Consider the following 24,238-nt stretch of genomic DNA (forward strand, 5'->3'; position numbering starts at 1 on the left):
TGCTGGATGCTAGGCTGGATGTATGATTTGCAGATGTTTCTCCCATTGGGTGGATTGTGTTTTCACCTGCCTTTGTCCTTTGCATTTGCTGAAGTCTGGCATCGCCGTTTTCAGTGCTTGTGCTTTTGGTGTCATATCTAAGAAACCACTGCCCAATCCAAGGTCATGAGGGATTTATGCTTCTGCATTTTTCTAAGAGTTTTATAGTTTTAACTCCTATGTTAGGTCTTCGTCGTATATGGAGTGAGAGAGAGGTTCAACTTGATGTGTTTGCAAATGGATATCAAGTTATCTCAGCATCATTTATGGAACACTGGTTGTTTTTCTAGTGCTGTTTTTTTTTCTGTTCATGGGCAGTCCTTCCTGGAAATGAGGAGGAGGAGGTGAAGTTCCTGGCTTTAATGACAGAGACACATGGTAATGAGTGCGTCTTGCACACCAGGAACAATTTTTGGTGTTTAGGTTACAGGTAGGAATAGGTCATGGTTCCTGTCCTTAGAGAGTTCACTTCTGTACTCCGGAATAAAAATAAAAATGGATCCGCAGTCTTCCTTGCTGTGGCATCCAGTGCTGGTCCCAGAAACCACCCTCTTCAAGTGGCTGATTTCTTTCAAGAGTTTTTTAGTGCCTCATGTGTTTTCTGTAGGAGACTTGGCAGGTCGTGCAGAAATACTGGGGAAGACATCCCTGAAGATCTGGAATGTGACACGGAGAGACTCAGCCCTTTATCGCTGTGAGGTCGTTGCTCGAAATGACCGCAAGGAAATTGATGAGATTGTGATCGAGTTAACTGTGCAAGGTAGGAGCTCATGCGAAGGTGAGACATTGCCGCATGTTCAGGCCTCACGAGTCCGTAGCCGTAGGACGCATGAGGTCAGGTAGCGTCTCGGTTTCTTTCCTTCCAGAACCGTGTCCCTGAGGGCTTCACATGGCTTAGGGAGGGGAGAACTGTTGAGAGCCGAGACTGCCTGAGTTGGGGGTAGAAGGTGAGAAGGGAAGTGAAGTTCCTGTCACTTCCTTCCACCAGCTGGAGAAGGCACTTGAACATACAGGAGGGTGGGATGCAGTGGTGGCCTGTCAGTCTGCAGTTGTGATCCTGGGAATAGCAGTGGCGCAGGAACCCCTCAACTGGCTCTCTTGTCTTCGGAGCTGATTTCTTGTGGGCTTTAATAAGAATAGAGCCCTGTTGCTGAGATCTTCACCACCACCCCCTTCTTTTCCTACAGTGAAGCCAGTGACCCCCGTCTGTAGAGTGCCGAAGGCTGTACCAGTAGGCAAGATGGCAACGCTGTACTGCCAGGAGAGTGAGGGCCACCCCCGGCCTCACTACAGCTGGTATCGCAATGATGTGCCACTGCCCACGGATTCCAGAGCCAATCCCAGATTTCGCAATTCTTCTTTCCACTTAAACTCTGAAACAGGCACTCTGGTAAGATCTCTTCTAAGAGGTGAGAATGGAGATGTCTTTGTTGGGGCAAGAGATGCTTATTGTGAAAATAATAATTATTAGGAGAGATATTGAAACTTCTTGATAAGACAGGTGCTAAAAATCTAGAATGTTAGGGATTCTACAGGAAAAATGACCCTTCTTCCTTTTATAAACAAGTACATTCTTAGGGGGTAAGAGAAAGAAACCATAGATTGAGACTGAAGAGGGATATTAAGCCAACGTTACTAGGGCCCTGATCGGATAATTAACTGTAAAAGTCATTAGACAATCGGGGAAATTCGATTACTAGCAGGTCTTTGATGATCTATTAAGCAGTTATTAATTGAGGCATGACAAAGGTGCTGTGGTCATGATTGTTCACAGTCTTCTAGAGATTCTGAAGTGTTTATGGATGAAAGGGGTTTGGAATTTGTTTCAAAATAACCCAGCGGTGGTGGTGGGAGGTGAGGGAGGAGAGAAAACAGATCGGTCATGCACTAGAGCACAAAGTACAAACCACACCAGGCTTTACTGTGCATGTAGTTCTCTCTTGGGAGGTACCTTCTGGTCTGTGGACTATCCAGCTCCACGCAGTCATCAGACAGATTATAATAGGGTCCTCTGTGTTCATTTTGCCAAAATGTTGCCCAAGGAGCAGTCACCATTGAAGAGCCCCTTTACCAGAATAAAAGCAAGGCTCCACCTCACATTTTGGATGTTGCTGTGCTTTGGTGCCTCCAGTCCCAAGGGGATTGGTTGTTGGGGCGCTCTCAGGCAGGTGTCCAGGAGTGGGTCAGGGAGGAACATGCACAGTGCTGGGGAAGCCACGGGGAAGCCGAAAGCAAGCGAGCAGGTGTTGACCTAGTTCTGCACCCAGCTGGATGTGCTCTCAAAAGTCGGCCCTGTGATTGGTCCAATTATTTACTTGTCATTCCCTGAAACAGGTGTTCACTGCTGTTCACAAGGACGACTCTGGGCAGTACTACTGCATTGCTTCCAATGACGCAGGCTCAGCCAGGTGTGAGGAGCAGGAGATGGAAGTCTGTGAGTTTCTTTTTTGAAAAGGTTTCATCACAAGACTGGGAAGTGAATAGAACATTTTAATTTAGTATTATACCATCAGCTTAGAGAACTCTTCTGCCATGGGTTAGCTTTCTTCTGGAGCCGACTAGATCCACCAGAACCCACTGGACAGCGAAGGGAAGGCTGAGAAAACCGAGTCCAGATAAGCAGGTCCTCAAAACAAAACCTTCTGGGATCTGCTGGTACTGGGAACGTGGCCAGCCTTGTAACTTTCACTGCGAGTTTAGTAAACTCCATTCTTTGGTAATTGATAGAATTATTAAAATGTAAGGTGGTGTCAGGTCTCCAGAAATTTATCCAGTTACAACCATTTTGTAGAAAACTGACAGAGTTTTAGCCCTAATAATTTTACCTGCAGACAAAGCTTTAGCCCTTAGAGTAATATTATCTCAGGGCTCTGGTTCCCCTAAAGGAGGGGTATTGAGGGGAGGATGGGGGCAGATAAGATGGGTCCAAATCACTTGGGGAGCTTTTTTTTTTTCCTTAAAACAACAACAGCAGCAGCAACAAAACCACTCCAGCCTGGGTGACAGAGTGAGACTCCGTCCCCCTCAAAAAAGACAGAGAGACAGGGTCTTGCTTGGTTGCCCAGGCTGGAGTGCAGTGGTGTAATCACAGGTCACTGCATCCTCAAACCCAGATTTTAAGCCATCCTCCCACCTCAGTCTCCTGAGTAGCTGGGACAACACACACACACCACCAAGCTCAGCTAATTTTGTTTTTTGTAAATACAGGGTCTCACTGTTGCCCAGGCTGGTCTCAAACTCGTGGCCTCAAGCAGTCCTCCTGCCTCAGCCTCCACAAGTGCTGGGAACCACAGGCATGAGCCACTGTGCCTAGCCAGGAGCGTTTTTTAAATCTCTTCCTCCTCCCTATTTGGAGCTACCCTCAGAGCAGCGTTTTCCAAAACTGTTTCACGTACAGATCGAGCCCGCCTCAGACCTATGCTAGAAATCTGTGTGTAAGACAAGCATTCCGAACGATTCTCGCATCTGTCACGTTTGAGAAACTCTGCTTTAGGGTTGTTTTCTCCTACAGTTTTGCCCCAGACCTATTTTAGCCTATTGACTTTCTATTGATGAAACTTGGGAATTGACATTTTAATATCAAAATTGCATGGCCAGGCGCAGTGGCTCACACCTATAATCCTAGCACTTGGGGAGGCTGAGGCAGGTGGATCACCTGAGGTCAGGAGTTCGAGACCAGCCTGGCCAACATGGCAAAACTCTGTCTCTACTGAAAATACAAAAATTAGCCTGGTGTGGTGGCAGGCGCCTGTAATCCCAGTAACTTGGGAGGCTGAGGCAGGAGAATCCCTTGAATCCAGGAGGCAGAGGTTGCAGTGAGCCAAGATTGCACCACTGCACACCAGCCTGGGCGACGGAGCGAGACTCTGTCTCAAAAAAAAAAAAAAAAAAAAATCACAATCTTGGCTCACTGCAAGCTCTGCCTCCCGGGTTCACACCATTCTCCTGCCTCAGTCTCCCGAGTAGCTGGGACTATAGGCGTCTGCCACCTTGCCCGGCTAATTTTTTGTATTTTTAGTAGAGATGGGGTTTCACCGTGTTAGCCAGGATGTTCTCGATCTCCTGACCTCGTGATCCGCCCGCCTCAGCCTCCCAAAGTGCTGGGATTATAGGCGTGAGCCACCGCGCCCAGCCTGCAAATTGATTTTTAAGTGTACACTCATAGTTGAGAACCAATACACTAGGATAAAGGAGATTTTTTAAAACTTCCAAGTTACTTGGCTCTTGTTGATACATTCCCTGCAGTTTTCCATGTGTTGCTTGCTTGAAGGAAACAACTGCCAGAGCCCCATGTGAAGGTGACCCAGAGCCTTTGCTGAGTGTGCAGATGTGAGAAAGGGGTCCAGGGGTCTCCTCAGAGGCCGTATACATCGGAGGTCAGGCAGCCGGCAGAGGCAGAGCTCTAGTTCTTAGCTAGGATTCTTTCCTTTTAAGTAAGACTTGAAACTAACTTTCTTCCCCACAGCAGTCCACAACAGAGAGGCCCTGGAAATTAGGGATTCTTTTCTTCCTTGGGATCCTGGCCCCTATCTTGTCCTCATAACCATCTCCGCCATAAGTAATCTCAGGCATTCAGCCAGAGGATTTTTAAGCCTACAGTGCCAAGCCCACTTGAATACAGCTTTCAGTGTAACTGCATTTCAGCTGTAGAAGTCTCCGTACTTTTCACATGTGAAGTTAGGAGTTACGGTGTCCTATATGTTCTAGGCTAGAAAGATTAAGTTCTCTCTTCTAGCTGGGGAAGGCCTGGGGGGCAGGGGGCAAGTGGGTTTGGGGTGAAGGAAGGAGGCACAGCAGGGTCAGGGCCTTTTTAAAGAACAGGTAGTGTGTCTCATGGCTTTTCCCAAACCTCCTTTCTTCAGATGACCTGAACATTGGTGGAATTATTGGGGGGATTCTGGTTGTCCTTGCTGTACTGGCCCTGATCACGTTGGGCATCTGCTGTGCATACAGACGTGGCTACTTCATCAACAATAAACAGGATGGAGAAAGGTGAGCCTGCCTTATGTGAAAAAAGGGAAGTTCAAGCTGGCGATAATATAACAACCCTGTTGCTAAACTGCTCTCTCCTCACAGTTACAAGAACCCAGGGAAACCAGATGGAGTCAACTACATCCGCACTGACGAGGAGGTAATCACTGAGTAAACCTGGAAATCTAGGTGTACCCAGCAGGGAAAACAACACTCCTCCTTGGAAACCACACGGGTCTCCTAGGAAGATTTCTGAGTGATTGTGTAGCTCCTGAGCTCCTCGGCCCCTGCACAGTCACACACACACACAGATGGGATTTGTGCTTTGCAGGTGCTAGTGATGGTACTTTTTAAGAATGATGATTTGAATTGTATTTCGCCCATGTTAGACTTACTCATTGTTTTCCCTTCTTGCCACCAGGCCCCTTGATGGCTTTAACTGTGTGTTGGCTTTGCAGGGCGACTTCAGACACAAGTCATCGTTTGTGATCTGAGACCTGCAGTGTGGCTGAGCGCGCACAGAGCGCACGTGCACATACCTCTACTAGAAACTCCTGTTGAGGCAGCGAGAGCTGATGCACTTGGACAGAGCTAGACACTCATTCAGAAGCTTTTTGTTTTGGCCAAAGTTGACCACTACTCTTCTTACTCTAACAAGCCACGTGAATAAAAGAATTTTCCTCAAGATGGACCCAGTAAATACGACCACAAGGAAGAGAAACTGGGTGCGTTCACCGAGTTGGGTTCCCAGTCTGTTTCTGGCCTGATTCCCACACGAGCATTAGGGTGATCTTAAAGAGCTTGCTCACGTCGGTGCCCCTGTGCTGGGCCCTGTGAAGTCCGCGTGTTTACCACTGGTCGTTCAGCAGCCAGGACAGCACCCTGTGAGACGGCGAGGGGGCCGTGCAGCACCAGCAGCGCATCCCGGCGGACACCCAGAACAGGCTTCGTATGCAGCAGCCTCTTCATCGGCCCGCAGACACCACTGCAGCCTCTTCTCAAAGGCTCTGCTGATCGGTGTCGCAGTGTCCACTGTGGAGAAGCCTTTCGGATCCGCATTTTGTAAAAACCACCGAAGTCAGGGAGGCAGATTGGTTGCTGGAAGAGGGATCTTGCCTGAGGAACCCTGCTTGTCCAACAGGGCATCAGGATTTAAGGAAAACCTTCGTCTTAGGCTGAGTCTGAAATGGTACTGAAATATGCTTTTCTATGGGTCTTATTTTATAAAATTTTGCATCTAAATTTTTGCTAAGGATGTATTTTGATTATTGAAAAGAAAATTTCTATTTAAACTGTAAATATATTGTCATACAATGTTAAATAACCTATTTTTTTAAAAAAAAGTTCAGCTTAAGGTAGAAGTTCCAAGCTACTAGTGTTAAATTGGAAAATATCAATAATTAAGAGTATTTTACCCAAGGAGTCCTCTCATGGAAGCTTCCTGCGACGTTCCTTTTCTTGCACAAGTTTTAGCCTTTCCCACAAGGGAACTTTTGCTGTCTACACGTCAGACCGTAGTTGCTTAGGAAACCTTTAAAAATTCCAGCTGAGCAATGTTGAAATCAGTTCGCATCTCTTCAAAAGAAACCTCTCAGGTTAGCTCTGAACTGCCTCTTCCTGAGATGACTAGGGCAGTCTGTACCCAGAGGCCACCCAGAAGTCCTCAGATGTACAGACAGACGCCAGTCAGCTCCTGGGGTTGCGCCAGGCGCCCCCGCTCTAGCTCAGTTTTGCCTCGCTATCTGCCAGGAGGCCCCGCCATCATTGGGCCCTGGCAGTGGCTGTGCCCCAGTGAACTTGACTCACATAGCCCTTGCTTCATCCAGCACAGCTCTAAGGTGGGCACTCCAGGGACACTGGTGTCTTCCACGTTGTGTCCCAGCTTTGGGCTCCCGTAAGACCTTTTTGGTTATGGATGGCTCACAAAATAGAGCCCCCCACTGCTATTTTTTTTTTTAAGTTTGTTTAATTATTTGTTAAGACTGTCTAAGGCCAAAGGCAATTGTGAAATCAAGTCTGTCAAGTACAATAATATTTTTAAAAGAATATGGATCCCACTGTTCCTCTTTGCCACAGAGAAAGCACCCAGATGCCACAGGTTCTGTCTCATTTCAAAACAAACCATTATGGAGTGGCAGCCAGTCCAGCCTTTTGAAGAATGTCAGGTGGAGCAGCCAGGTGAAAGGCCTGGCGGGGAGGAAAGTGAAATGCCTGAATCAAAAGCAGTTTTCTAATTTTTGACTTTAAAATTTTCATCTGCCGGAGACACTGCTCCCATTTGTGGGGGGACATTAGAAACATCACTCAGAAGCCTGTGTTCAAGAGCAGGTGTTCTCAGCCGCCTACGCCCTGCCATGCTGGGCTCAGGACTGAAGTGCTGTAAAGCAAGGAGCTGCTCAGAAGGAGCTCCACTGTGTGCCTGAAGAGTGGCTCTCACTAGTCACCTTGTCTTTCAGCTTCCAGTGTCTTGAGTTTTTTATACTTTGACAGCTTTTAATTGCATACATGAGACTGTGTTGAAGTCTTTTTCAGTTATGTGAAACACTTAGCTGCAGGCCGCCTGGCAGAGGCAGGAAATGCTCCAAGAGTGGCTCAGTGCTCCCTGCTGTCTTCTGCATGGCATCCTGGATACTGAGCGTGCGAGTTCCCGCCATCATTGCCACCTTGGTAGAGAGGGATGGCTCCCCACCCTCAGCGCTGGGGAATGACGCTCCAGCCTCTTTCTTGGTTGTCATAGTGATAGGGTAGCCGTACTGCCCCCTCTTCTTATACCCTAAAACCTTCCACACTAGTGCCATGGGAACCAGGTCGGACAAAGTAGAGAAGTGAAAGTGGAGTCTGGGAAGTAGTTGCCTATAACTGAGACTAGACAGAAAAGGAACACTCGTGTATTTTAGGATACGAATATGACTCAAGACTCGAGGCCGATACGAGGCCGTGATTCTGCCTTTGGATGGATGTTGCTGTACATAGACATTACAGACTTGTACTAACACACCTGTAATTTGGTATTTGTTTAACCTCATTTATAAAAGCTTCAAAAAAAATACCCAAACATTGCTTCATTCTTTCTTGTTTGCTCTTATGTTGGGTTTGTCTCCTCTTCCTAGCATTTCAGTGGTTAGGCGCGCGCACACTAAAAGTGCCATCACCCATCCACCAGGGGAGTCAGTGCCTGGGCAGGAGGTCAGCCTGTGTGCTCAAGAGCAGTGCTGTGCCTCTCCACCACCGAGTCCACCTGCGTTGCAGTCCCCACTTAGGATAGCAGGGGCAGAGCTCAGTGGCATCCCATCCATCCCCCAAACCAACCAATGCACATAATCACTTTGTACTTTTGCATTTGTAATACTGGGATTAAAAAACAAGCCAACTGCATTTCTTTCTGGATATTCTTCAACAAAAATCGTTAAGTTTACCCAATAGAGCGAACAGAAGAGACTCAAGCCGTTCCCCCATCATGGGAGCAAGCCCTTAGCAGAGGGCTGCACAAATCGGCATCAGTGCTGCTCTGGGGGAGGCTGCAAAGCTATTTTTTCACAAGCAGCGATGCTGTTTATGTCTGTTATAGAAAGCACATGGCCTCTGCATGGGCACAGATGAACTGCCCCTCAAGACAATCATTTTTTTTCTAATAATAGGAAAGATTTGGTTTCATTCCTCTAACATGCTTTATGTAAAATTAAAATGATTACCAGTAAGCTCTTATAAAACAAACATTCTATTTACTGGAAGGCTGTATTTATGCTAAACCTTTATTACTTTTAGAAAGCTGTACACTTTTTTAAAATTTGCAATTATAAATAGAAAAAATATTACAATCAATATTTTGTCATTACAGATGGGAAAATATGTACTATAAGGAATTAAAACAAGTTAACAGAGGCTTGATTTATATAAAAGAAAGCTAAAGTTTTAAAGTTGTGTTCCTTAAAGACCAGATTATCACTTATCTGAATGGACTTGACGCTTTCAAATGGAATAAAGTTATATTAAATAGATTAGGCTTAGGGTAAGAAAATCTAAATTTGGCACATCTCTATTTTACAGTGTTTAACCATATACATCATACAGCATAGAAAGGGCTGGCCGGCTACACGCAGGCAAGTGCCAGGCCCCTGAGGAGGAGCGCTCGTCTTCCACAGCAAGGCGCTGCCCAGGGACTGTGGGAAGCCATCCAGCTGCCTGTCCGTCCACACGGAGGACGAGACGGCTTCCTCGGGCTCCTGCCTGCCGGACACAGGTGGGACGCGCCGTTCAGTTGGCTGTTTTCAGAGGGGTCTTCCGCAGGGACCTCCTGCTGCAGGCTGGGGTGTCTTTATTCCTGGCTGGAGACCTCACATTCCACTGCTGAGGCTGGGGGGGCCTAGGGAAAGGACATACGCAGTCATTCTGGAACTCAGAAAAACCCTGGAAAAAACATCCACCTCAAAAGGAACACTGCTAAACTTACGGTTTATCAGGCAACGATAAACATAAGATGTCATTTCCTTGACTCCTGGCTTCAATTTTCTCTAAAAGGGATTTAAACAAACAAATTCAGTTTTCCCAGAACCTCAAAGGCAGCGCCTATATCAGCCCAGAAGGAAACCAAGAACTTGCCTCTGGCTGATGGAGGAGTCCGTGGTGTCCCGATGTAACTGACCCCTGCTCCAAACGTGACATCACTGATGCTCTCTGCGTAAAGGGGAGACACCACTGTGAGTGAAGGCAGAGGGGCTGCTCTAGTTGTCCGTGTGACGTCGGCACGGTGTCCACATCATGTCCCAGTGGCGGCCCTCAGACCTCCACTGGACCCTGCCCCAGGTCCTGGCAGGGATGAGGGCCCCTCCTGGGGACGCTCCTTTCTGTCCCTCTGACCGCAGCCCTCCTTAGGCGCTCGGCTGGCCCCTGGGCCTCACTGTTCACGCCTCTGGCTTCCCTCCCACCCCATCTTCTGTGAGCACCCGTCCCAGTGACCGTGCTGTCCCACTCACTACACTTCCTACTGTGGCTCACCCAGATCCCCCGAGGACAATTCAGCTCCTTGCTTCTGCACCTCCACGCGTGCCTGTTAGTTTCCAGCCAGTGAATGGACCTTGCAAGCTGGAAATGTGCACCGTGAGCAGCTCCTCCACATGGACTCAGCAGCCAAGTCCTGTCCCTTCTACCTCCAGTCTCCACTTCATCCTGTCCCGTCGTGCCACACTGGGAGCGGCTCAGTCCGCCTCACCCCTCGCCCTTGATTTTTCATGGCACCTCCCCCCCTCCAGTTTGCCCTCAGGAACAGGTGAACACAGTTTAGGAGCAGATTCCACCGCAGCTTGGGTGTGAATTCTGGCTCAGTGTCTTACCAGCTGTGTGAGCTGCTCTGAGACCCTCAGGTTTCTTCATCTCTTAAGTGGGTATAAAAACAGCTACTGCACTGGGGGGCTGCCAGGACTACATGAGGTTATCTACACCGAGTGCTTAGCGTGGTGCTGGCTGCAAGGGCAGTGCTCAAGAGATGTTAGCAGCTACTGTCATTTATCAGCAGTATCCTCCCTGCATCACTGGAGTTATGTTTAATCAAGAAGCTGGTAAATTTACTGCCCTGCTTTAAGACACTTAGATGGCTGTGTTCCTAGGAGAGCCTAAAGTGCACCCTCAGTCTCAGCTGGTCCTAAGCTGCCTTTACAGACTTAGCTGTTATGCTGAGGTGCATGTGCCCACACACATGTCCACCCTCCTGCATCCCTTCCTCAGCAGGCCCTGTCTGCACATCATGCTCCTCTGCCCCTCCGCCCCATCTGTCTACACACGCCACCCGGTCTTGGAGGCCCGGGTGGTGCTGTACTCGGTGCCTAAGCTGCCACCAGCACGCTCCCAGGAACAGCACGGGCTGGGTGGCTGCTTGCTGATGCCACTGAGCCTGCTGCCTTTCTGCAAGCGCACGCGAGGAGGCAGCTTCAGAGCTCTCCCTGTTCTCCACATGGTGCCTTGAGTACAGACTGTGTCTTCCCATTTACATTTTAAAGCTCATCAGTGCACTGAAGCTGTGTACCTGACGGCTGCTTGAGTGTCATTAACAGACAATGGTAGAGAATTCTATCCTCATCACTGCCAGATCTGCTTACTCTGTTTCTGTGAAAGTCTCTCCTTGTACTGTCACGTGAAATTCCCTTACACACACGCTGCTCTTCCTGTTTGGAAGCCCATATGTGCTCCAGGAAATTAGTCTCCCATCTTTACAGAAGCACCGGTGTGGGACTCTGACATCCCCCATGCACTGTGCGTAGAATCAAAGGCAGCGGTGTCTGTGCCACCCGAATGATAACAGTAAGAGGGACTTGCTAAAACCCCCACAGATCTTCAGTTAAAATCCTAGCTCTGAAAATTGAGTAATTTCATTTCCATTTAGCAAAACCACTTTGAACTGGTGGCCACAGTGCCGACCTGGGTGGCGTCTTTCCTACCAGCTTTGAAAAGTTGAGACATTTCCTGACAGTCACCCCCTTCTGAACTAAAAGTTGCCAAAAGAATCTGGACGTATAAACCACAGTGAAAACAAGACTGAGTGCTTTTAAACTATCTAACAATCCTCCCAGGAAGGAGAGCTAATAGGAGACCTCCAAGCACCTCTTCCTGGTTCAGTATAAAGAGAAATGGACAGAGACTGCATCAACAGGAATATTATGTCCAAGAGCCTGGAGCAAGAACAAGTACTCTACCAACTCAATGACACGGGGGCGCCTGATTTCCAGCACAAAGCGTGGCTCCACACATGCAAATGAGGGCAGCATGCACACTCCACGCCAGGCTGCACTGTGGAGGAACATGGGCTGCTAGGAAACCAACCCAACACTGACATCAGAGACTCACAGGATGAGCACAACTCAAATGAGATGCATTCCCCCCGTTTCTTCAGCATATGGCACCTCACTGCCAAAATAGAAGCTCTTGGCGCTCCTGAGCCAGGAACATCAAACACACAGCAAGCTCTAACACACAGAACATCGCACCTGTCCACAACGCAGGATCCCAAATTACCCACTGCCTTTAATGACAAATGCCGTCATGATCCAGTTGTCGTCTGAGGGTGGGGGTGGGATAAATTCCCTTCAAAGGGGGACTTGGATGAAAATTATCTCTAACCTGTTAACTATTCTAAGAGATCACAGCATCAGTGTGACAGAACCAAATAAGCAAGTAGCCAGGACACAGCAGGTGCTCCATACATGTGAGCTGACTGCAGTGGCGACTACACACACGGCATGACCCCTTGCTGCTCTGTTACCAGGAAGGGCACCTTAGCACACTCTCATCTCCCCTGCTGCAGTCAGGAACGGGAGACAGGCTGGAGAAGGGGCACGCGAGGTGGGATCAGAAGGCCTGGGCTCAGCACCCAGCGATGCCCTCCCAGGAATCTCCCGCAGGAGACCTCTGACACCTCCCGGGTTCCAGGCACTGTGGTGGGCCCTGTGGAAACAGTGAGGAGTGGAGTGGCCAAGACGAGTGGGGCTGGATGCCGCTTGCCGAGGGCACCGTGCACAGGCGGGCGCAGAGCAAGGGGCACGCAGGACACGGCGGGCAGGGCTTGGCCACCACTCCACAGATTTGGGACAGGAAGCATTTCTTCTTCCTGTAAGAGTTTTCTCAAAATAATGGTTTTTATGAGGTTTAAGACAATATGAAGCTATCAACAAGATAATAAGAAAAGAATACTTGACTCTCCTAACTCACCTGTTTTGAAATAAAAGGAAAAGAACAGACAGTGGGAAAAAACACGGAGGGGAATGAGACACAGGCTCCGAGCAGATCCTCGGGTCTCTGGTCTTGGCAGTTGCCTGCTGGTGCTGACGTCTGCCCGCCCCGGGAGCAGGCCCACCCAGCAGCGCCCAGTGCACCCGGACAGCCCGGAGACACTGAGGCCGCCTCCAGAACGCACCACTGGGTCAGTCACCCGACCCACCTCTGCCTCAACGGCACTGTCTGCCCCACGGAGGCCCGCAGGCCACTGCGGTGTTTGACTGACTGAATGTAACAACAGTGGAACGACACACTCGCTCAGTGCTCATGGATCAAGCTACTGTGGTCACTGTGAAACACTCCACCTCAGCAATGCACTCAGTTCTGACCATCAGGACTATCCTGCACCGAAAGGAGTTTTACTACAACTCTAGCAAACACATGGCGACCGCAGGAGAGACTGAGGAGAAGCCTGCGTGTTCCGATGGGTTACTCACTCTCAGGGGTGCTGATGGCCCGCTTGGTCACGTGCTCAATGGTGCCATTTGACTCTTGCTCCAAACTGTATGAAGACACTAGGATAGAACAGAAAAGTTGTAGCTGTCCAGAAATACCCCCAAACAATAATGAAGACCAAAACAACCAAATGAGAAAACATACCTGCAAGACGTAAAGTTAAAATCGCTAATATTTAAAATTTTCTTATAAAGAGGCAATTCAGGAAGAAATACAGGAAGAAATACAAATAAATGATAAACATGAGAAAAAATGTCCATTCTCATTAGGATTCAAAAAAATAAAAGAGTCTAACTTGGCATGAGTGAGAGAGGACAGTTTGACACTATCCAACATTTTAAAATATCCATGGCCTTTGACCGCTGGGAATTAATCCCAAGGATTACATACACACAAGGCTATATGTACAGGCATGTTTACTGTGCCAATATTTACATGAAAAAATTGAAAATCACCAACATTTCAAAGAACAGGATAGTAATAAATAAGTTATTCCCACAGACACAATGCTATAAAGCCACTGGAAGCAAAGGTTTGAAAGAAAAGTTCATGGAAGCTACACCTGACTTAAGTATGCAGGGAAAGAGGTCATAAAACACACACACAGATCACAATTCCACAAACTAAACACGTGTGTGTAAGAGGAACAGAAGGCTGGAGGAAGGAATGCCTCACTGCTATGGGTAAGTTTCATCTTTCACTCTATTTTCCAAATCTCCTAGAATAAATATGCATTGTTTTATTACCCATGATCCTAAAAGCCCAATTAATGTTACTTGTTTTAAAGATAAGAAAACAAACCGTTTTGAAAGGAATGAGAAATAGTCTTGTTCTATGTCTTGATCTGTAAATGCTCTACTATGTCTGGCACCAAATTTAAGGCTTACCCTGATTGCATGTTTTTTCTGGGCTTCCAGAATTTAAAGTGAAAGGCAGCACTCCTAAGCTCCGACTCCGATGCCTGCTCTTTGACTCCACAGCTTTCTTGACAGAATTCAGGATTGCAATGGTGCTCAGGGACATGGATCTGTGGAGAACAGCCACCCGCGGACTTTCTCGCTGCAGACCACTGCAGAGGTGACAGTGCTGCACCCTGTCCCCACGTGCCTCCTCTCTGGCGCATCCCTCACCCACAGTCATCCAAACCTCCCAGGGCAGAGTGTGGAGTGGACTGGCAGGCCAGACAATGACAATGCCTTTCCTGCCCATGCTTGGTGGGAGTGGCAGGGACGCCTCTGAGAACATCGCCACAGAGAACCAGCCCTGATGTGGCCTCCAGGGGCTCTTTACCTGGCTTTAGGCAGCAACCTCTGCAACGGCCCAGTTTCAGGTATAGGAGATGACACTGGTACATGGCCAGCACTTGCCCTGCGTGTGCAGGGCTGGCTCACAGCAGGTGACATGGCAGGGTTTTCTTGGCCAGCAGGAACTGGCGCTGTTTCTAAACACGGAGCAACCTGGTAGAGAAGATACAGAGTATGAACCTTCTAATACTTTTTAAGTTTTTAAAAATTGATATGATAGTTGTACGTATTTTAGGGGTCCATGTGAGATTTTGATACATGTGTACAATGTAATGATCAAATCAGGGTAATTGGGATCTCTATCACCTCAAACATGAGTATCTTTTCTTTGTGTTGGGAACACTCCAATTCTTCTATCTACTTTGAAATATACAGTAAATTGTTAAACTATAATAGCTCCACTATACTGAATACTAGAATTTATTTCTTCTATCTAACTGTATTTTGGTATCCATTAACCAACTTCTCTTCATCCCCCTTCTCCCACCCCTTCCCAGCCTCTGGTAACCACCACAAATCCACTCTCTTAACTCCGAGATCCACTTTTTTGGCTCACATATATGAGTGAGAACATACAAATCTTTGTTTTTCTGTGTTTGGCTTATTTCACTTAATACAATGTCTTCTCGATTCATCCATGTTGCAGCAGATGACAAGATCTCACTTTTTATAGAGGAAAAGTGCTCATGTTATGTATGCACCTCATCTTCTTTATCCGTTCATCCACTGACGGACATTTAGGTTGTTTCCAAATTTTGCTATTGTGAACAGTGCTGCAATCAACATGGCAGTGCAGGTATGTCTTTGACATCCTGATTTCCTTTCTTTTGACTATACAGTCAGCAGCGAGGCTGCTGGCTCATATGGTAGCTCTACTTTTAGTTTTTTAGGAACCTCTATACTGTTCTCCATAGTGGCTGTTCTACTTTCCATCCCTACCAACAGTGTACAAGCCGTTCCCTTTCTCCATTTTAACACTTTTACTGGAATACAATCTTCACATACTATAAGCAAGTCCATAAGCAATGTACTGTGAAGCCTTATCAATGCTGGGTAAGTTGAATTTCCTTTTCAGAAACAGAATACTATGAGAAAGCTGCCACTTGTAGATGCTGTGGCATGACAGAAGAGAAAAAGGAGTGCACTACTTTGTGCTCATTGGTCTTTTCTACAAGAGATCTGCCTGCATTCCTCACAACAGTGAGCAGCACCTATTCCTAGAAATGGCCATGGGCCAATCTGCTCTCGAGAGGGCGTGCTGGGGGAAGATGCGAACACGCTGACACACCCTGGCAGACCTAGGATCTATAGTCACCAGCCACTGCTGCTGCCAGCTCACTTCCTGCACCACATCCTCGTGGAAGGGAGGTCTGGAGCACAGTAAATCCATCACAGACAGAAAGGCACAAGGGAGCAGCCAACAAGCAGCACTCTCGAGGCCTTTGGGCTGACTAACCTCTGATGACGGAGATTTTGAGAGGTGCTAGACAACAGACTGGTAGCAGACAGCAGACTGGACTGCCTGGTCACAGCATAGTGGGCCCCACACCTACCTGTGCCACAGGTGCCACCTCGGCACCTCCAGCCGTCCCTCCAACCCATCCAGCAGTCACATCTGCATGTTTTGCTAGCTCTTGCTCCTGGGCCAGCTGTTCCTGGTACTTCTTCATGTCATACTCAAGCTCTGATGCCAGCTGTTTGTCAACTGCAAAGAAGTCCTTGACCTCATCTCGGTAATCCTGCATCACCTCCTAAAACAGACCCAGGAGCATCCTTTCATGTTTTCTTGAATAAAAAAGTAAGCCCTAAACCCCCATGACACACCTTTGCCTATGTTACAAACCTGCACATCCTGCACATGTACCCCTGAACGTAAAAGTTAAAAAAGAAAAAAGCCCCCCAACATGACTTGATAAATAATAATAGGAACAATAAGACTGACATTACTGAAGGCAGACGATTTCCATTCCAGTGACTAACAGTACAATGGTAAATTTGGAGCAAACACCACTGGCCACACGAGCAGGTAAATGTGTGAGTAACTAACAGCTCACTTTCTTAGGAAACATCCCGGCTGTCTGGCAGTTAACGGGCGACCTCTCCCAGGTTCCCAACGGGAGAAAGACATGCTCAGACACGGGCTCCGGAGCAAGCCCCGGGATGCCATGGATCTCAAAGCCGCTCCTCTGTCCACATCAGCCTCCCCAGTGGCTCTCAGGGGATCACAGCTAAGGTTCAAATCCCATCTTTGTGTCTTCTGAAGATTTTACAGAAAACCTTTTCTCATACCTAGGGAAGAACATCCTTAGGTCTTAAAGAGGGCTGCCGGGGCGAGACCACTTTGCTAAGAGGAAGAAACATTCCACCTCACAGTAACGGAGAAAAAGACACTGTAGTTCCAACTAGGAGGGAAGCCTCAACAGAGAGAAGGAATCCATGCACTCTTCCAGCTGCCACTAGGAGTGGGCTCCACAGGCCAATGAAGAGACTCCCGGAGGCTGCCGACAACAAGCAGCGTGTGGCCGTCCTCTGGGTGTGAGCTCACAAGCAGGAGGAAGACTTATTTTTCTTAAGTGTTTAAGTAGTCTATGTAGGATCTAAGTGTTTTTCTTTTCCTTTCTAGGGTCTAAAGCAGGGCAATAAATACAAGAATATTTGGAAGTTTTATTTTAATCATACAATGAGACTATCTTTCCTACCTTAGCTTCCTAGTATAAAAAACTATTTGAAAATGTATATTCAGTGTAACTTTTATTGAGGCCTTTAGTGGAAAAAAAATTGTAGCATTTTTTTGAGGAAGAAAAACACATAATGTGAACAGAGATATAACTGCTGAATTAAATAAAAACTACGTTGCATTTATTTCTTAGTAAAAGATTTTGCCAGAAAGATCTGAGGCCCCACTTAGGTCTGCCCTGCAAGTCAACACATCCTGGGTTTGTTCAGACTGAGCTCCCCATGGTCCCCTTGCTTGACAAAGAATTCAGCCCGGTGACGGCAGCTCCCAAGGCAACTCCTGCAGGGCAGTTATTTCCTGACCTTGTAAATCTGAGTCAGTGCAAAAGGTAAGCACCCTGAAATCAAACCCGAAGACTCACTTTCACCTTACCCCCCAGCAGCATGAACAAAGATGACTGTGTTCTTGACCCCAGCTGGGAAAGTTTTCCAGATGGACTCGAACTCCATCAAGGGAAGACTTGCTTGGCACAGTGGGGCGGCTCTTCACAGCCCTGGCTGTACATCCAAGGGAAGGAGTGGCTTTGGTGGAACCCACAGCCAACCCCCAGCTCCACAGCAGTTACCAAGGTAATGCTGGGTTTGCAGAATTTGGGGTTCTAATCATTCACTGGTTGCCTACACCATCATAACTGGCAGAAGATCCTAAGTAATGAACGGGTAGGAGGACACCCACCACAAAAGCACAGGCTCCACCCTTACCCGGAGATACTGCATGAGTTCCCGCAAAGCTGGGATCTTATTTTTCTCCAGCACAGTCTTCAGGGAGATGATAATTGGGATAATATTTTCTATGAAATTCCTCTTCTGAACCTGGTAACACAAAGACATGTTTTAGATGCATGAACTTCTGAAAGACAAAGACCTCTCCTTGATCTAGTTCTTTGAGTAGAGCCACCCTAGCACACTATGTAAGTTTATTTTTGCTTTTCATTATGATCCTGGGGATGTAGAGGACCTCTGCTTTTCTCTGGGAGACTCTGTAAGCATTACCTCAAAACACTCCAAAGGCTTTGTAAGATAGGGTGGGGACAAATACTACTCACCTATTCTAAATGGGGAAAAAGAATTTAGAAACATGTTGAGTAGCTTTTGACAAAAGCCCCAAATCTCCACAGAAGACCCTGAGGGACCTTGGCTCTGGCTCCACATTCAGTCCTCAATTCAACACCCTCCCCTTGGAACAGAAGTCAGCTGGCTCTGGCTACCCAGAGGGACACTGTCTCTCGCTGTCTGTACACATCTACAAAATACTATGAATTTATATGTATAGTAACCGATTTGACCAAGTCTTCACACGTTACCTTGAATGGTCACTAACCACAAATATTCTGCAGTGAATCTCTTTAAATTAAAAAAAAAAAAGCACTACAGTAGCCCACATATGCAAGATTTATCCTCCTGAAGCTGAAAGTACTCTTTTCCTTCTCATTTAAAGTCACTAGTATATGCTTCTTCCTTGTAAACCATTCATTTCTATCAAGTCTTATCAGAGTTCCTGAAACAGGAGGACAGCAGGTAGAGAAATAAGCAATTTAATAAACCCAGATGTGAGCAGATGTTATGTTCAGGAATAGTCTTAAGAAGTGGCTTCCACGCGTCACTTGACAGGTATCAAGCACCTTCTCCATTCAGGCAAAGAGCTAACCCTCTGGGGATGCAAAATGGAGCCAAGCACCCCTGCCCTCCAGCCGCTTCTGGATAGTGCCTGTCTCAAGGGAAGAGGTGTTAAGGGGCAAGGTGTTAGGGAATTTAGGTACGGAGATGGGATGCCTAAGGAGTGCATGGCCATCTGATGGATGGTCCTGAGGATGTGTGCAGAAGGGAGGATGGGTGGGTGAGGGCGCTGTAGACATGAGACCCTGAGGCAAGAGCACAGGAGCAGGGTGCAGCTCGCAACTGAGGTGCAGATGGCAATTTGAAGTGGCGAGGTTGGAGGTGAAGACGGAGGGAGGTATGGGAAAGGTGGAAAGCACACCAGAAGTTCTGTTCACCTTGAAAAAGAAGAATCAGGGTTTATTCAGAAGATGATAGGAAGCCACCAGCATAGTTTTTAAAAATTTCACTAGTGAAGTATAACATATGTAATAAATTTACCTATTTTAAATAGTTCCATGAGCTTTGACAAAAGTCTATATGGAATAACCAGCACCACAGACCACTCACCATCTATCACCCAAAAGCTTCCTGCCACCCCTCACAGTCAACCTGCCTTTAGTCTGTTTCAGATAGAATAAAATGATCAAATTTGTACTTAAGAAAGACTGCTGGACCAGGCACAGGGGCTCACGCCTGTAATCCCAGCACTTTGGGAGTCTGAGGTGGGCGGATCACGAGGTCAGGAGATTGAGACCATCCTGGCGAACACTGTGAAACCCCGTCTCTACTAAAAATACAAAAAAATTAGCTGGGTGGGGTGGCGGCGCCTGTAGTCCCAGCTATTCGGGAAGCTGAGGCAGGAGAATGGCATGAATCCAGGTGCAGAGCTTGCAGTGAGCAGAGATCGCACCACTGCACTCCAGCCTGGGCAACAGAGCGAGACTCTGTCTCAAAAAAAAAAAAAAAAAAAAGATAAAATAAAATTAGCCAGGCAGAATGGCAGGGGCCTGCAGTCCCAGCTACTCGGGAGGCTGAGGCAGGTGAATGGCGTGAACCCGGGAAGCAGAGCTTGCAGTGAGCTGAGACTGCGCCACCGCACTCCAGCCTGGGCGTCAGAGGGAGACTCTGTCTCAAAAAAAAGAAGACTGCTCTGGCAGCAAGTTGGGACGTGGCCTGTGACAGAAAGAAACCAGAAACAGAAAGGGTGGTAAGGAAACCATGGAAATAGGATAAGCTTAAATAAGGTCAGCACTACAGAGATAGATTGGTAAGAGAAAACAGGCAGCATCTTGTGGCGAGACATTATCAGAGTCTCTATCCTTGGGGTCAAAGGCCTTCAGGGGCCAGGTGGGAATACACATTGGCAATCCAGGCTAGGACAAAAACACAGGCCTGCAGAGGCCTGCGGCAGCCAAGCTCTGCCCCAAAGTCATTCAGATCCAAATTCTACACTTCCTGCCAACAAAAGCCTCAGCCTGGCACACCAGACTCCAGTCTGCAGGAGCACCATCCACTGTGGGAGAAAGAGGAGATGCAGAGCAGAAAGAAGAGATGACCGAGTGAGTTTTGACAGAGTAAGTCAGAGACACCTGGAGCACGTCCTGGCAGCAGGGGGACCTGAGCTCAGGCTCATGAGAAATGCTGGAGCAGGAGACAGATTTGAGAACTGTCACCACCTGGCAAGAGTTAAAGCCACTAGTAAGAAAGAAGTCAGCACTAGAGCACCAGGATTCCAGGACAACAGGGAAGCCAGCAGATGGTGGGGAGAGTGGGACAGTCACTTGTGAAATGAGCTTAGGGAAGCTGTACACTCATTTGTGACATGAATTTAGGGAGCTGCACACTCACTTGTGAAATGAACTTAGGGGAACTTCACACTCATGAAATGACCTTAGGGGAGCTGCACACTCACTTGTGACATGAGCTTGAGGGAGCTGCATACTCACTTGCGACACAAGCTTAGGGAGAGCTGCACACTCATGAGATGAGCTTAGGGGAGTGGCATGCTCACTTGTGACCTGATCTTAGGGGAAGCTGCACACCCACTTGTGAGATGAGCTTAGTGGGAGGGGCATGCTCACTTCTGAGATGAGCTTAGGGGAGGGGCACACTCACTTGTGTGATGAGCTTAGGGGGAGGGGCGCACTCGTGAGGTAAACTTGGGGGAGCTGCACACTAATGAGATGAGTTTAGGGGGGGGTGCACTCACTTGTGAGATGAGCTGAGGTGGAGCTGCACACTCACTTGTGAGATAAGCTTAGGGGAGCAGTACATTCACTTATGAGATGAGCTGAGGGGGAGCTGCACACTCACTTGTGAGATGAGCTTAGGGGGAGTTGCACACTCACTTGTGAGATGAGCTGAGGGGAGCTGCACACTCACTTGTGAGATAAGCTGAGGGGAGCTGCACACTCACTTGTGAGATGAGCTGAGGGGAGCTGCACACTCACTTGTGACATGAGCTGTAAGGGGAGCAGCACACTCGGGACATATAGCTTGGCGGAGTGCACACTACTTGTGACATGAGCTTTAGTGGAGGGACACACTCACTTGTCAGATTGAGCTTGGAGGGAAGGGCGCATCACTTGTAGGAGATAAGCTTCGGGCGAAGGAGCACACTTGTTAGATGAGCTTAGGGGAAGGGTGCCTCACTTGTTGAGATGAGCTTCGGGGAAGGAGCACACTTGTGAGATGAGCTTAGGGGAAGGGGTGCCCTCACTTGTGAGATGAGCTTAGGAGAACTGCACACTCACTTGTGAGATGAGCTTCTTCTGAGCTTCCTGCATGACTACATTTGCCAAGGCCACGTCATCTTCTTCCATAAGGAGGTCCTTGTCTGGTTTAGATCTCATTGCCAAAAGCTTGATCTCCTTTGAGCTGAGGACCTCGAATGTGTCTGAGAGTAACTCACTGGCATCCAGGTCCAGGGGTAGGATGCCATCAGCAAAGCACGCTGAGAGAGAGAGATAGAGAGAGAGAGAGAAATGTGCGCTTCTGTGAAATGCTCTGGCCCAGAGAGGAGGTGTAATTCACACAACTGGGGCTGTCTGAGGCTGTCGGGGGTCTTGCAAGGTGTTCTGTCTGGGGCACAGCTGATGCCAGAGAAGGACAAGATGACAGGGGTCTTCCTGCAGTGCCAGGGTCTCCCTTACTAGAGGCCTGCTGGGCCATCACCAACAGAGCATTTCATTTGCTAACACACACATTTTCTCCCACACACACTGGGCTTACCCAAAATACTAAGGCAGATTTTGGAAGTGATGTTGAATCGCTGTTCATCTGTGAAGTGTTCTAGAAGAAATTTGTAGATTTTCATTCGTCTCTCTTTGTTTGACTTTCCCTTCAATGAAAACAGCCGCTTCTCTCTGTGGCAGAATAGCACAATTTTACTGCGTCACGTGGGCACGGGTGTAAGGGATTTAACACTGCATTTTAACTGCATCCTAAAAGCTGGATACCAAAGACTCAAGTGCACTACAGAGATCCCAGTGCTCATCGCAGGCACTGCCCTTAGGAAGCAATTCTCACGACTGCATTTTCTTACGCCATCCTGCCAGGCCACAGTAAAGACCTGGAGCAGGGTCTGTGTCCAACCACTATATGCAAAGAGCCAAACCTTCCCCAGATTCCCCCAGCTCTTACCCAGATACAAGGAGACAGCCTTAGCTGCTTCACTGACCTCTCTGACTGGGGGAACTTGTTATACTTCTCATGCTTCTCATAGTTATTAAAGTGAAAAATACACTCAATGAAGTGCTGGAAGAACATGACAGGGTTCCTCTTCAGTAACAGGTGAGCCAGGCAAAACTCCCCGAAGCTGCAAAGGTGAGAGAAACAAAGAGGGAGACCCATTTGCTACACACCAACAGTCTCTGAATACACCAAGAACTCTGCTGAGCAGAAGAGAGCTGTATGTAAGCACAGGGATTCAAAATCTATCCCAATAAACAGTTCCCTCGGATCCAAAGAAGACAGAAACTCCGCTCTTTGGTCTGTCCTTGCTCCACAGCTTGCTTTTTAACCCAACTGTATTTTTTCCCACCAGGTTTCCTTTCAAAACTAGCAGAAGGTGTTGTTATCTAGCTGCAGTGCAAGCGAGGAAAACAATCAACCAACTTAACCCCAAAGCCGCTTCTGCAATTAGAGGTCAGTGGTCTTACAGGACTGATGCAATGACAACGGTCATTCACCTCCCAACTTCAAGTTTGTTGCCCACAATTACGAACAAAAAACAATTTTACTAACTGGAACTTTTTTCAAGAATAAGGATTAATGACAAGAGCTTCATAGTTTGGATCAGGAAGACAAGCTCCCTCTGCAAAGCAACTGACTCAATGTGCTTTGAAATCACCAGCAAGCCCTAGGCACTCTCCTTCCACCCACGCCCTCAACACATCGGTGCAATGCTGCACATGGGACACAGATGCTACCAGGACCCCACCAAAATGAAGATTTCCAATGCCAGATGTAAACAGGCAAACTGTTTGACTACAGGCCCCCGGAGAGTTTCTGTTCATCACGAAAGTAGGTGACAGAAGGCCAAAGCACTGATTTTTGCTCAGGGGTTAAACTAACATGGTGCAGGGCTCACCATGATCCATTCACACTGTCAACGCCAGTGTTTTAATTTAATCTCAGAGCTCAAATGCAATTTCCGCCCACACAGGAGCACCAGTCAGCTCTCCTTGGGAGAGGAGCACCACCAAAGACTGTCTGAACAGCAGACACTGGCTTTGGAGGGCACTGGGACTGTGCAGGAGACTGACCTCTCCTTTCCCCAGTGGTGCTCCTTATGCCAAAATTCAAATCAGTTTGTGTTCACAGCACACGTATCAATTAAAAATCAGAGAAGGTAGATGAGAAATCATGATGGAAGTAAGCCTAGATAAAAATTCCACTGTAGATAATTACACCTTGACTATTCACCTAGGAAATAAGGGAGCAGCTTGACCTAGAAATATGAAAACAAAATAAATAAAACTGTATTTAATAATGAGAATTCCATGAGGCAAAATTCAATTAAGGACAACTAGAAGCACCTGTCTGATCTAAGAGTAGTCAGTTATGTTTTGTACAAATTGTGTTGTTTAATGACCCATGTTTGAAAGGCAAAGGTTATAGCATCAGATGAAGTTCTTTCTAAACATGGGTTACTTTGGTAAACCATCTGTGACAGGAATGAAAAAACCACTGAACAAACAAGAATTTATCTTCTGTGGTATTTCATTATAGTTAATCCACTCTGGCATGGCAGTTTCTACATTATGCAAACTTCCTCCTCATAAATGAAGTCACATATACGAAAATGTAAAGCCAGATAGAATCAGCAAATCCTCCACAAGAAGAGGGTGCACTCTGAGTTCTGACTT

General features: G+C 47.5%; 2 protein-coding genes across 3 annotated transcripts in view; one reads left to right on the forward strand and one right to left on the reverse strand.

The window, feature by feature from the left end:
* JAM3 (junctional adhesion molecule 3) overlaps window positions 1–8,057 on the forward strand; it is a 73,344-nt gene extending 65,287 nt beyond the window's left edge. Inside the window, exons 4-9 of the mRNA XM_017872169.1 lie at window positions 647–799; window positions 1,227–1,429; window positions 2,374–2,473; window positions 4,902–5,031; window positions 5,116–5,170; window positions 5,469–8,057. Of these exons, the coding sequence (XP_017727658.1) occupies window positions 647–799; window positions 1,227–1,429; window positions 2,374–2,473; window positions 4,902–5,031; window positions 5,116–5,170; window positions 5,469–5,504 (677 nt within the window). The 3' untranslated portion in view covers window positions 5,505–8,057. The remainder of the gene's footprint in view (window positions 1–646; window positions 800–1,226; window positions 1,430–2,373; window positions 2,474–4,901; window positions 5,032–5,115; window positions 5,171–5,468) is intronic.
* Window positions 8,058–8,743: 686 nt separating this feature from the next.
* The window catches only part of NCAPD3 (non-SMC condensin II complex subunit D3), a 67,432-nt gene continuing 51,937 nt past the window's right edge, over window positions 8,744–24,238 (reverse strand). For both annotated transcript variants that reach the window (XM_017872168.1, XM_017872167.1), the window contains 11 exons: window positions 22,549–22,686; window positions 22,101–22,234; window positions 21,623–21,822; window positions 17,973–18,083; window positions 16,088–16,285; window positions 14,521–14,687; window positions 14,118–14,257; window positions 13,212–13,289; window positions 9,610–9,684; window positions 9,461–9,521; window positions 8,744–9,373 (listed from right to left, as the gene is read on the reverse strand). In XM_017872168.1, the coding sequence (XP_017727657.1) occupies window positions 9,265–9,373; window positions 9,461–9,521; window positions 9,610–9,684; window positions 13,212–13,289; window positions 14,118–14,257; window positions 14,521–14,687; window positions 16,088–16,285; window positions 17,973–18,083; window positions 21,623–21,822; window positions 22,101–22,234; window positions 22,549–22,686 (1,411 nt within the window). In that variant the 3' untranslated portion in view covers window positions 8,744–9,264. The remainder of the gene's footprint in view (window positions 9,374–9,460; window positions 9,522–9,609; window positions 9,685–13,211; window positions 13,290–14,117; window positions 14,258–14,520; window positions 14,688–16,087; window positions 16,286–17,972; window positions 18,084–21,622; window positions 21,823–22,100; window positions 22,235–22,548; window positions 22,687–24,238) is intronic.

This window comes from Rhinopithecus bieti, unplaced genomic scaffold (assembly GCF_001698545.2).
Source record: "Rhinopithecus bieti isolate Rb0 unplaced genomic scaffold, ASM169854v2 scaffold_6481, whole genome shotgun sequence".
Lineage (NCBI taxonomy): Eukaryota > Metazoa > Chordata > Mammalia > Primates > Cercopithecidae > Rhinopithecus > Rhinopithecus bieti.